Genomic DNA, 13,448 nt, shown 5'->3' on the forward strand with positions numbered 1-13,448 from the left:
CTGTGTGTGTTAAAGCTCCTTACCTGCTGTTAAAATTGGCTGCAGTGTTGCCCGATTAACAGCTGGCGAGAAAACCTCCCCGAGCTATCATGCTCAGACCTGAAACCCCAGAGAAAGTAGCGGTGTTGAATCACAAGGGCCTCGTCAGATTGCTGCACTTTCTGAATGAACAATCAGTCAGCTGGCAGTGTTCAGTCTGTGAATGAAAACCCAATGACTGGATGACACACGTCTTTCAGATACAAGCCCTTGTGCTTACGACAGAGGCAAATTGCAGCATGGAGGATGTTTTTTTTTTTACAGAAAAAAATGGAATGCAATTGTTGGAAGTAAGAATGACATTTGAAGAATAGTTGAAAATTGTCTCCCTAAGATAAATATATTATAATGTTACTGCATAAATACTATTAAATTAATGTGATTGAAGCATTTTACTGTTTTAATTTGATTTATTTTTGTTTCAAAGGTGGAATACTCGCAGTAATTGATTCATTATCAATGTCTGCATTTTAACAATTGACTTTATATTAATTGTTTTCAAGCAAAAATGCTCCAGAACTTGTTGTAAGTCTCTGTGAAATGCAGCTCAGAAGCTGAAGTTGAAATAAGGTAAAATGGAAGTAACCAAACATGGTCTCTTACTGCAGTCCTTGTTTGTTCTTCGTTGTAGTCCTCTATTGTCATAACGTGATTATAATGTGGAAGGGATCAACTTGAAAGCTCTTAAAATTTGTCCTGTCTTGTTATTTACATTTAACTGACATCTATGAAGAAGTTGTCGTCACTTCCAGGCGTTGACTCCTCAGCCTCCTCACCCCCTGCTCTTCAGTAACATCGCACTGTGACAGCAGTAAGGTTCACACTCCGTTGTTCCCTAGCAGCAGTCACACTCGATGTCAGTCTGATCCCCACAGAGCTCTTCTCCCGGTAATGTTGGTGTAACGCTTGCATCACATTGTTTTCATCAAAGTCTTGTCCTTTGGCATGATGGCTGATGACTCAGAGCTGAAAATCAGCCACTCATATGCTGAGAGAAAGAGAGAGGACGCTATGATTGTTGTGGTGATTACTCCTCTCAGTTTCCTGGAGGAACACGTAAATTTCGGAAACCCAACATGACCAGTGGGCCTGAGCTTGTGCTGTCTGGGGAACACAGGAAACAGGAAACTACCCCCAATTCACTTCCTGATTGGCTGGAAGAGACTACAAAAAGAATTGTGTTTTTTCCTGCATGGCAACAAGCTAACACAAAGCAGATGTAGTGAAATGCAGAGTGAGGGACAGAGGTGGTGTCTCTGTTCAGCAGTGGGCTGTGCATCATCTGTCAGTGACTGTGTTCCTTCCAGCGCTCACAGAGATGGGAAGTCTTGGTGGCACAGCTGTAGTTAGGACCCTGCTCTAATTAGCACCAAAACATGAGCGTTTGTGACTGCCCTGCCACTGCTAGACACACTGACAAACTCAGATGGATTCACGGCACTGGGAAGGGCATTAAACCGTGGCATTATGGTGCACAACACTAATCACTCATTACTTACACATCTAAAATCCTATTGTGATGCTAAAATATGATTTCGTGCAGCTATACTTCTTTGAGAGAAAACTCTGCTGCTTTAACAACATTGGTACTAAAACCTCTACTATTAATGCCTCAACAAACATAAAATGGGCCAAAAAAGAATTGAAAAATGCTCAGAGCAAGCAAATAGGTGCTAAGTGTGCAGGGTTTCATATATAACGGTTAGACATAATGAATGCACAGTGAATGCTACTTTAATGTTTTTTTTCCCTTGCAACTGAGGAGCCATTACAGAAGATTCAGAAAATATTAGCCTGGCTTTTGGTTTGTTTATGAAATGATGATGATCTTGTAGACTCCTTTCTGTAAGAGCGGTAACAAGACTTTTTTAAGGGTTAAATAAAGTTCATGTTGTTGCTAGATGACACGCCAGATACTTCTGTGGAACAGTGAAACAAAAAAGTGTGTTATTCATTTAACACTTGCAAACAATAAGGTGTGTCATTGTTTGTGATGTGCTGTGTTAAAGTTATTTTAGTTTGTGACTAGCAGTAGGTGTGCAGGCTTAGTGAAAAGTGACAGGATTAGCCTGAGAGTAGATATGTCCTGAACATGCCACCCTCAGCTCCCATAAGCCACTGTCCTGTTCTGTGCTGAGGCTTTAAAGTGTTACAGCAGCTCTGTGTTTTTACTATTTAATAGCATTGCAACATCACTGGGGTAATTCTAGACAAAGTAAAGAGATAGTGTCGAGCTGAGTGGGTCACAGCGGAAGAGACAGTAGTTAAAATGTTGTGTAGAGGGGTTGAAGTGTTGGAGGTCGAGGAAATCCAGGCAGCAGAGGCCGAGTGACTTGGGCCTGGGAGGGAAATGCTGGTTTGAAACGACAAAGCCCCCCTCCTTCCTTTGACAGCTGGCCAATAGAGGTTCCCAAACTTCCCCCTGTCCAGACTGAATGGGAGACATGGTGTGACGGGGAGAGGGAGGGCAGGAATGTGTCCGCAGCGAGGACTCCAGATTGTATTTTTTAGGCAAAAGACTGGAATATGTTAAGAAAGATAAACAACCTTCATGGGGGTATGACAACACTGAGTCCAAAGAAGTTGTGTGCATCTAGAAACGTACATACCACCATATTTATGTATTATATATATACGAGTGGTTCATTTTGTCCTAGATGGCCAGCTTTCTCGGAAGTGTAGTTTGCTGTAAACATGTGTGTTGACTGTTAAGACCCAGAAAGTGTTTCGGTCCAGGCAGCTTCAGGCTGGTGGAATAATCCGGGTTGGGTGCAGCAGCTCCCCTAGCACTTGGTAATGGAGAACACAGTACCAGGAACAGTGGGACAGTATCAGGGAGGGCCAGCATACAGAGTTAGCAGGGGTAAATAAAGGGCCACAGAGTGCCCCTCCTTCAGGATGTCCTTCAGATGCCCCCACAGAGGAAGACTACTGATGCAAACATTCAGCAGAAACTGGAAAGAAGATCAGTTACGTTACGTTTGCCTGCATTCACGCTACAGTTATTTTCCTGATCTCATACTCAGGGTGGGGAGTTGTTCAGTGCGGTGCTTCTTCATAAATCAGCCGCTTATATGACACCATATGCGAAGACATGGGCTGCTGTTTTTACTTGCTGGCCAGCTAGTCCTTTCCACTAATGCTAACAGACAGTAGCATCAGACTACAGCCAGCAGCATACAACAACCTAATGGCTAATTTAATTCGACAGTGTCTTCGAGCCAATATTTTTGTTTGGTAATGTGACAAAGTATAACAGGAAGGATGTAATATGGCTCTCAGCAAAAGAAGCACTAATGAGCAGTGTAAAACAGGAAGTAGTGAGATGCTAGCATCAGTGATAAGCTAGCATGTTGTTTTCCATCTAGACATGACATGTAGCCTCTCTAAGCTTTTACTTCAGTTGGTTTTTAATTTTTAGGTTGAATTGGGAAGATGTGAAGTTATAATCATTTAATTATTTGTAAAATGAATAGTTAATTTATAAAACTTACTTCAGGTTACAACCTTTCCACAGTTATTGGGCATCCTAACCAGAGCATGAAATCAGAGGACTCCTTGATGTGAAAAGGGCAAACTACTTTTTATTTTGCAAGATAAAGTTGCTCAAAAAAGTAGCAGAAATGGGTGCACACTCATAATGATTAAATAAGGTTTTGCAACAGTTTCTTTTCCCTGGTAACACAGGCAACGTCAGCTTGCCACACACTACGACTCACGCCCTGCTTACTCCCCTTTCTGTGCTTGCAAAAGATAGCATATTATTTCACCACTTTGAATGCCAAGACTGGCAGAGTATGTGCATGTAGGAGAGAGTTGTCCTCAATTCATACACTGATGTGTTAAAAAGAAGTATTCAGTGTAAATGTTGGGAAACAGGACATGGGCTGTAAGGAGGGCTGTGGTTAAACTTGCCTATCTTTTAGTTTGAAAAGACTTTACATCCTGAGTGAATACAACCACATCTCTAACCGCAGAGTTCTAACATTTTCAAGCGGATTTTTCCCCAACTTTGTAACTGCACTGTACACACCCTTTTTGTGTGCATGTTTTTGGTTATGTATTTGTTTTACTCAACTTTTCCATTGAGACTAACTATTTTGTTTGAACATTAGCTGCAAACAGGCTCACTCTAGATACAGAGAGAGTTTGATGAGTAACTGAACAATGGTTTATCTCACACACACTGCGGTGTGCAGGACTGTAAACTCCCCCTTTAATCCCTCCATGCTCTTTCGTTTCTTGCTCCTCTATTGACTTGTGGTTGTGCAGAGAATTCTGCAACAAACAGCTTAGCTAGTTTCAGTCAGTGAGGGGTTTTTATCATTGTTTCTAGCAGCAATGAAAATGTGAAAAAAAAGAAATTTACGTTTTTGTTTGAGTCATCGAAAGACAGCCTTTGTGTTTTGTTTTCAGATATTGATATTTTATTGGTTGAGTGACAGCACTTAGATACTTAGAGAAGTTTCACCCAGCATCATTTTGTGCTCAAGGCTCCCAAAGCTGTCTTCAGAAACTGGACAGTGAAGCGATGGATTATGTCGCAGTTAGGTAACACTATCACTGTGTGACATCAGTGTGGCTGACATGCAAACTGGCTGCAGCTACATGTTTACTTATAAGGGCCTGAAGTCACACGTTTTTAGGTGGATGGAGGGTTTGATGGTGAAAAGATCAACCTTGTATTCAGTCCACTCCATGTTGTTTCATGTTTATAATCTAAATACTGCCCCACATTATCATGAATTCACTATTAAAGTCATGGGACCAAGGGAGTATACTGACAAAATATTGAGTTTTAAGATGACTCAAATGTAAAGATCCTCCAAACCAGACGTCACGTGTGTTTTAACATTTCTTCTGTAGACAACAATAAGAATATGTTTTTCACATTGCCAAGTAGACCAACAGAAATGTGTGCTTCAGTGTGTGTCTTGTCCAAAGCAGCACTTTGCTGCATGTTGAAGTGACATTTTGTCGGGTTCAGACTGAATCGAAATACCTACATTGCTATTTCTCTGGCTTTATGCAGTCAATAAAAGTTATACTTTTTAATCCGATGACTTTTTGAACTTATCTGGTGGCTTGCTACAGATTTGGCTTTTCTGGGCTACATGTTTTTTAGACTTAGAGCTTGCTTAGCTCTGTGTTTAAAGGTCCTTATCAAAGTGTTTTCTGAGTTAAGGGTACAGGATTTGGGAGTGTTTATTTTATCCAGCGTTAGTTGTTTGGTCAAGCAGTGCCTCATGTAGAGTTGCCTCTTAAGACTCGACTTTGGGTTCTATTTTTAAGTCATACTATTTGTTGGGGCACGGTCACACCCCATGAGGTTAGCTTTCGAGTGAGCACCTGGTTTGAAACCACTCTCTCTGTTCCTTCTTCGTCTACAGACCTGTCCTCTGATCAAAGCACAAATAGCAACTGTAAAAAAATTAATAAATATCACTATTTGTCACATAACATAGTTAGTGTTTCGGAGCAACTGGTTTGTAATTCTGGCTAACCAGCCAGTTCAAAGTAAGAAAACATTCAGAAAGCTGTCAAAATTAAGCGTAATGTTTTTTTAACTAGCGCCAGAGGAGTCACTAGATCATCAAGTCTGTGTGGCTAACGTAAGCAGTCCGAGCCCCATCAGCCTTCGTTCCTCCCTGCAGGTTGTTGTCTGTATTCATGTGCTGGTTGCATATCACTTGGGTTGAGTGGTTTGAGGCAGTTTAATCAGAGACAGTCTATTTTCATTCATTCATATGTCTTTTATGAATCGAAATAGTGCTACACTGCACCCCAGAGCAAGATATCTGTCAGCTCTTCTGGTTTACATCCAGGTGATAGAGCACTACAGTATTACATCAGTAACTGTTGACTGGAGCTAGCAGTGGGTGGCTGCTGAGTTCAGAAACAACATTTTTCTCCAGCATTTCAAGTTATTTCAAGGAAGTAGTTGTCTTATTAAAGGGACCACAGATCAAAATTAACCATAATTTTTGTGAAGTGGTGGTTTCATAAAGAAAAAAAAGCAAGAGATAGGACTTTGTGTGTGTGTGTGTGTGTGTGTGTGTGTGTGTGTGTGTGTGTGTGTGTGTGTGTGTGTGTGTGTGTGTGTGTGTGTGTGTGTGTGTGTGTGTATTTTGTGATTGTGTCAAAAAGAAAGAACACCTCTGACTTAGTTTTGTCTCAATTCTTGTTTTGACTCCTTATTTGGGAGCATCAAAGGAAGTGAGCATTCATTGTGGAATAATAAATTGTCATCGTGCAAGTTTCACTCCTCGTTTCCATTCTCACGGTCTCTCTCTCTGTCTGTCTCTTTCTTTCGTACACACTCACACAGACGCACTCACACACTGCCACTCAGGGGTAACTGGGTTGTTCTCTGCTTTTAAACTTCATCTTGGATCCAGTTGAAATTCCTTTCTCCTCATCTCATTTCCTGTTGTAGCTTTCTCCAGAGCGAACCACTCTCCAGTTTTCTATCTGACTGACTTCTCCCTCTCTCTCTAACACACTTGATTGAGTACAAGGTTGTATTTTCTCCCCCTCTTCTTTCCTTTCCTTAAAGCCTGTATTTCCCAGGCCTGTAAGTGGAGCAAACAGCCGCTGAAAGCATTCACGCCTGTGTATCCTCAAATGTGTTCATGTCAGGGAGGATTAGAATAAGGAGAGCAGCCGTGCCTCTGTAACTGTACATACGAGTTCAGTCGAATTAAACCAGTCAACAGGAGGGGAAGAGGAACAAAGCTAGACATTCACTGCATCTACGAGGCTATTTCAAACACTTGAGCTTCCTCATTTCTTCCTCATTCTCGTCACTTTCCTCCTCAGGGATGAAGTGGTTACTGAACCTTTTTAGATGTATTTCCCTTAAACTCCTGCTCTTTGGGGTTTTCCTTTCATTATTATTTCCCTGCAATTCTTCTACTAAACACCCCCATGTTTTTTTATGCACACCACCACAGCAGTCTCACACACGCGCCAAGAGTGTGTGGCTTTGCTCAGATACTAGGGCAAGATATTCTCCACGGGCAGCTGCAGTGGTGCCAGATTAAAAGAGAGAGCTGCTGTTGTTTTTGTTTTTTGTTTTTTTACGTTCTGCTTGTTTTGAATCTGGAAGGGGGTAAATGCAACCCCTCTGGAGAAAGCATAAGAAGGATTTTTCCCCAAAATAAAAAGGGGAAGCAGCCAGAAAAAGAGGAAAGTGAAATTAGGTTAAAACTAATTTTGAAAAACAAAAACGAAAGCGGCTGTGTGCCACGAGTCCTACATCAATGAAAGGGAGAAGAAGGGGTTCAGACAAAGAAAAAGGAGAAACCACATAGACCATAAAGAGAGAGGATGATAGGCAGGCTGAGACAGAGGATTACACACTGGTTTTATAATAAAGTCTTTAATCCGTATGTGTTGAATGGACGGTTACTGGAGAGGCTAAGCCTTTCTTTCTTTCTTTTCTCGATTCGCTCTCCATCAAACGCACAAACATGCTATGTAAACATAACACTCATCCCTTCTTTAACACTCAGGTGACACTCTTATTGAGATTATTTTTACATCTCCATGCACAGAGCAGCATACACATTTTCAAAACACCCAGCGCAAACCAAACAGACAAATACAAGTGAGTTCAACAAACAAGAGAATGAAATATTCATCACATACAAAACTGAAACTTGTGTGCCCCACCCTTATTGTTTCCTGTACGGCTGACAAACTGTGGGTGCTGCTTATCACCTCTTCCACAGAGACAGCTGTCCAGCACTTCCTTCTCTTCTGAACAGGAAGCTGTGAGATGTCAACCTGTCTGTGTGTGACAGTGCAAATGAAGCGGTTCAGGCTGCTGATGTCTTTTCAGGCCTTAAATTTTCTTGGAAGAGTGTATATAATAAAAGGCAATGTGTGTAAACATGCAGTTGATGTTAGGGTTACTTGATGTGTTGAGGATGGATGAACTGGCTGAAATCTGTTCAGATCTTACTACAGTGAATGTTTTCATTTACTACATCCACACAAAAATATAGGAAAATTTACCAAGTGAAGATGAGAAACAGACATTTCACGGTAAACGTGTCAGGTTCATTGACGTACAATGGCTATTCAACACTGACTGAAATATACATACCAGATGATATACTATTCCCCAACTATTAAAGTTTCCCACCTGCTTGGGGATCCACCCACGCAGAGAACTTTTCACCTGCGTTACCACATAGATTTAAAAAACAAAACAATGAAAAGGACAAGCCGTTCACTGTGACGGATCACATCTTATGCATGTTTCAAGTCCCAGCAAGTTGATTTTAATGCCACATTGGTATCAGTTGAAATCTCCTGTTGCTGAAAAATGCGCTCATCAGTCCAAGAGAATTGAGGAGAAGTTAGCAGAAGTTTGCACAAGTCACGTCTTTTAAGTAAGGGGTGAATGAGGACAAGTGCAGGAGTAAAATAAAGACAGCAGAGAGAATGAAAGAGGAGCTGAGGTAAGGAGGAGGATCTAATAACAGTGGGAAGTAAAGGGGATAAAGACAAAGATAAGAGTGTGTGACGTCATTGCCTGGCTCGACACATAAACACAGACAGAGAAGGAATCTGCTGCAACAAATTGCAGCAGTACAGCGTGTGCCGTCTCTTGCAGCTCAGGTGTTTTTTTTAACTTGTGAATGAGTGTTGTTATTGTGAATAGTTTGTGTAATCATCTACTAGCTGCATGAATCAGCCTCCAGAGGTGCAGTCATAACAGCGTGTTGCATTACAAACCCCACAGAGGGCACTTAATCACCTCTGTTTGTCTCAACATGGTTTTATATTTATCCTCCGGGTTGAATTATGAACCAAAGGGAGACGTTTGCCAAGCTGATGGCAGATAAAAGTGTGTACTTTTTGAAAACTATTAAAAAATTTAGGAAACAGCACCATGAAGAAGAGCAGAGGGAGATTTAAAAGTAAGTCTGCCATTTATGCTAAAACATCAAAACCAAAGATCACCATCCTGTCCTCTCTATTACAGACTGGGAGCAGAAGCAAACACTACTCACTCCTCCTTGAAGAATATAAAAGTGTTCAGTTAACCCTTTAGATCAACTTAAACCACTTTTCTGTTTTTCACTCTAATGTTCCAGTGAATCTATTTGGAACAGCTAAAAATACTTTAGATTTCCGACGATCAAAAATATCTTTATCATCCCTGAGGGGGCGGTCAGCTTTGCAGCCTCCAGTTCCACACAACTATCACACAACACAATGGACAGAAATAAGACAAAAAATGGGACATTAGAAGAAAAAAGCAGTGGCTAATTGTGGTCTTAGTTTTTCAGTGCTTTTCGAGCTACAACTCCAACTCTATGGCTTCAAACTTGGTAGCACATGCAACATACACATTTAAATAGAGCAGTCCATACCACTTTTGCACCTCCTATCAGTTGGGCCCACAATCATACTAGATCACCCACATGCCCTCTATAAGCACACAATTTAGTGCTCGCTATTTGGGACTTCAGTAGATCAGACCCTGAGAGTTCTGAGCTCACATTGTTATTGTTCTGAGCTTGAACACATCAGGCAAATGATTTAAAGTATGACCTATTCAAGAAGAATGACGAATAGCAAAGCCCATTGAAACAACACCATGCACATTTTGGTGCAACATGTTCATAGACAGGAGAGGAAAGCAACCAAGATATTGTGTCCACATAGGTACCAGTGTGCTTTCCACAGGCTAGGGGCCAAAAGACAGCCACATCATTGCATCAATAAAAACGTTTCAAATATATAAGGAAACACACATGCAGAGTTAAAAAACACACACAAAAAAAAACTTACTGACATGAAAAAGTCAATTCTCTTTCAATTGAAAGAAATGGCATCATCTTGATTCCCATTACTATTCTTTCACACACCAACATATGCTGAAGATGTTGCTGTGAATTACCTTATTTTTTTTCAATTTAAACTAAAAAGACAAAAAGGTGACTTGTTGGTCTCGTGGCTGCAGAGTCACACTACCTGCATGAAGATAAATCACAGGTTTTATCCAAACAGTGTAACTGTGTGTTTGTTGACTAATGTGCTTACTCACCTTCTCTCAGTGAAGCCTCATTATACAATTTCATTTTTTGCTGACCAACCCCTCATATATCACTCTTTGGCTGAGTCTTTGATTAATATGGGGTTAATCCAAGGTGTCAGGAAGCGGTTTTTGCATTGTCTTCATAGCTGGAGTTGATTAATAATAATAAAAAAAATAGTAAGGGTACAACCACATGACATGTACCTGAATTAATTTGAAAAAAACCTCACTAATAAAATCTGTTTGGCTGATTTACACAAAGCTCTCTAAAATGTGAACACTCCTCTTCCTCTCTTCAGGGTTGTAAACTGCAGTGTGTATAAAAAGTATTGTGCAATGCTGCAAAGGAGCTCAAGATTTCTTCTGCAGGGTGTATTAAAGCTTTTTCCTTGTGCTGCAGCAGAAGCTTTTGTTCTATAAAGAGGCTGTAGAAATGATGATCGGCTGTTTTTGAAAGTTATTTTTAGACTCTAACCAGAGGGGCAACGAGAACCTACACCTCTGAGCAGATGTTTACTGCAGTTTTAGTTTTTACTGAACAGTGCAGGAGCTCTTTATGTGATGGAGTAATGACTTAGTGATGTATTTAAAAAGATTTAAGAATAAAAAAAAGTAGGAAGTACAGCCTGGTTTTGAGTCACAAGCCAAAAATTTTGTAAACCTCCCATGCAGAGGAAAGAGAGTCACCTCCCAGACTCTTGCTGTCACTGTGGAGGAGTCACTCTGTTAAAGCCAGAAATAACAGAGTGAAGTTTGCCATTTCTCAGCTTGCCGGCTGCACAGGAGCATCAGATTCCCATGTAGATAATAAAGCGTTTTTGAAGCAAACAATGACCATAGTGAACAAACACGCGTACAACTATAGACCACTGAGTCCTGCAGGTCCCCAGGGTGAAGAGAAAACAGTAGGAAGAGAGCGCAGACTAACACAGATCTGTGGCTTCATAAAGGAGGACGTATTGCTCCTGAGGGATGGCAGCAGTACCACCTGTGTCTGTTTTTCTGTTTCTCTGTGTGTGTACATCTCGATGGGTGGTTGGACCACATTCCTGTGAAAGGGAGTGCTATCTGTCACACATGTTTGATGAACAGATTGAGCTTCAGCGGGACCCAGGAAATGTCCCACGCAGATTTTTTTCATTCATAGATTAGCCAACACTGACTAACACATTAATGAAAACAGTCTCCACATGTTTTGAGTGTTAAACTACAATTTGTGTGATAGTGTCAGAAAACAAACGGATCTCATCTCTGTATATGTGCCATATAAAGGTTATTCAGGGTTATGACAGATGTGAACTCACATAAAGCTGTTTTCATTCAGAGTTTGCATGCTTCCAGTGTTCTTAAATAAGTAATCACGTATCAGTGTTTGGGTGAATAAACACGTTGTTTTTGCTTGTACCAGCATTTCATGAGCAATAACCACTTATTCTTTCTCCCTACTCTTATTTCTTTTTGCAGGTGAAGCAAAAAACATCCCACCTTACCCAGGGCCAAACAGGATGAGGGACTGCTACTGCACCGTCAACCTCGACCAAGAGGAAGTCTTCAGGACCAAAATCATTGAGAAGTCACTTTGGTAGGTTCAAATCATGCGACACTTCCTCTGAAGCCAAACTTCAAGGCTCAGATGACATCAAAATGTTATCAGAGTATTTATGTAACGTTTCAGATGAGATGATTTCAGATTGAGCTCACTGAGTTCAGCCTGATGTTCAAGTTTACAGATTGCATTTTGTTTGGTCTATCCTCTGTATGCTTTTGATATATGTGCATTTCTTACATTTTTGAGCACCAGAGTTGTCATCAAAGTATGTGCTTGAAAACAAAGCAAACTTCTGAGTAAATAATAGGAGCATCACATCCAATTTTTTACAAGGAAACAAAAATGAGGAAAAACAAATAATGTTGATGATATCTAGTAAAGTATCCTGTCTTTAAAGGAGTTTTAATAAATTCCTCTGTCTGCCTGTTCAACCCCACCTCCATCTCTGTGCGTCTGTGCGCTGAGTAGCAGAGGAAATCAGTAATTGTTAGCAGCCGCCCTGAGGGCTCGGCTCACGAGATCCTCATTCAGCTGATTTCTATGGCTGTCGTTGAGGTAATGCAGAGTGTGGCGGTTGATGTACCTTCCAGAGAAGGATCACAAATGGGCCTTTTGTTGTGGGGGTGACATATGACTCATGGGGGCATGTAGATACATGTGGTCTGTTGTCAAGTGATTAATCAACAAAATCAGATACTTTGGAGCAGAAAATTAGAAGCATTCATTTCCTGTCATGAAACAGCTGCATGTGACGTTGGCATACCATAAAGAGTCTGCAAACTTTATCACACTGTAACTCAGAATTTTGGGGGATATCTATGTCAAAAACCTGAAATGATGTGTAGAAAATATTATTCAGATTATATTGTTCTCCTCAGGATCCACCTGAAGTATGTGCATAAGTGTGGTTCAGCCTCATAATTGACCCCTGTATAACTATAACCACATTTACCTGTAGATGGTTGATCTAAAACACCTAATGTATGAAAACGCTTACCAAATGAGCCAGATCAAAGGTTCTCACTAATCTGAGGCTGTTATCAGGTCTCACTTTGATATGGATTCAAAAAGTTTGATGGAACACTGATTAAAAATGACAGATTCATAGGGAAGATCTTTTCATCTCAGTTCCCTGCTCTTCTGTGTTTACAACAACCATGCACATGTTCTACATTATCAACACTGGTATGTCTGTGCATTTTTACCAGGCAGAGCTAAGATAGCATTAAGAAAGGTAGTTTGGAGGTTTTTCATGTTTGTTTGTCTGCAGTTGGCTTGATCAATTTCTTTGTTCCATTTTGGTTTACAATGTTAGAAATTACCCGAAGTTTCCAGAACATATTTATCAGTCTCATTCTAATATTAAAAATAAACATAGAGTAAATACAGGTAAAGAATCAGATCAGTTTCTGTTAATGGGACAATACCAAAGCCAGGTATTGGGACTTTAAAAGGTGGATTAGTGCATCCCTTGTTCTTTCATGGCAACAACAGAGAGAAAGAAGGAGAGAATAAAGTTTCTTACCCAGAAATCCACAGGCTTGTGAATGAAGTGGAGGATAGAGGGCATGTATTGTTTGTTTGTTAAAGGGGGGGGGGGGGTTGTCACAACTAAAACACCAATCTGTCACAGACACCATGTCGCTGCAGTATTCACACAGTCTTTCAGCAATGCCAGTGGATCCGTCACTCATCACTTTGCAGAGGTGTGATTTCAGCGTTGCATGAAAGTGATGAAGATGCAGCCAGAGTGTATGAATCAGCCATTAAACTAGGTGTGTGTTGCACAGTGATCTTGATCAAAAC

The 13,448-nt window shown here is 40.7% G+C and overlaps 1 protein-coding gene across 2 annotated transcripts in view; it reads left to right on the forward strand.

Annotated features, from left to right (window-relative positions):
- rasa3 (RAS p21 protein activator 3) overlaps window positions 1-13,448 on the forward strand; it is a 41,535-nt gene that overhangs the window by 8,426 nt on the left and 19,661 nt on the right. For both annotated transcript variants that reach the window (XM_074666582.1, XM_074666581.1), the window contains exon 2: window positions 11,558-11,675. In XM_074666582.1, coding sequence (XP_074522683.1) covers window positions 11,558-11,675 — 118 coding nt within the window. The remainder of the gene's footprint in view (window positions 1-11,557; window positions 11,676-13,448) is intronic.

Source organism: Halichoeres trimaculatus, unplaced genomic scaffold (assembly GCF_033239565.1).
Source record: "Halichoeres trimaculatus isolate MK-OKI-2021-1 unplaced genomic scaffold, fHalTri1.1 fHalTri1_scaffold_3, whole genome shotgun sequence".
Taxonomy (NCBI): domain Eukaryota; kingdom Metazoa; phylum Chordata; class Actinopteri; order Labriformes; family Labridae; genus Halichoeres; species Halichoeres trimaculatus.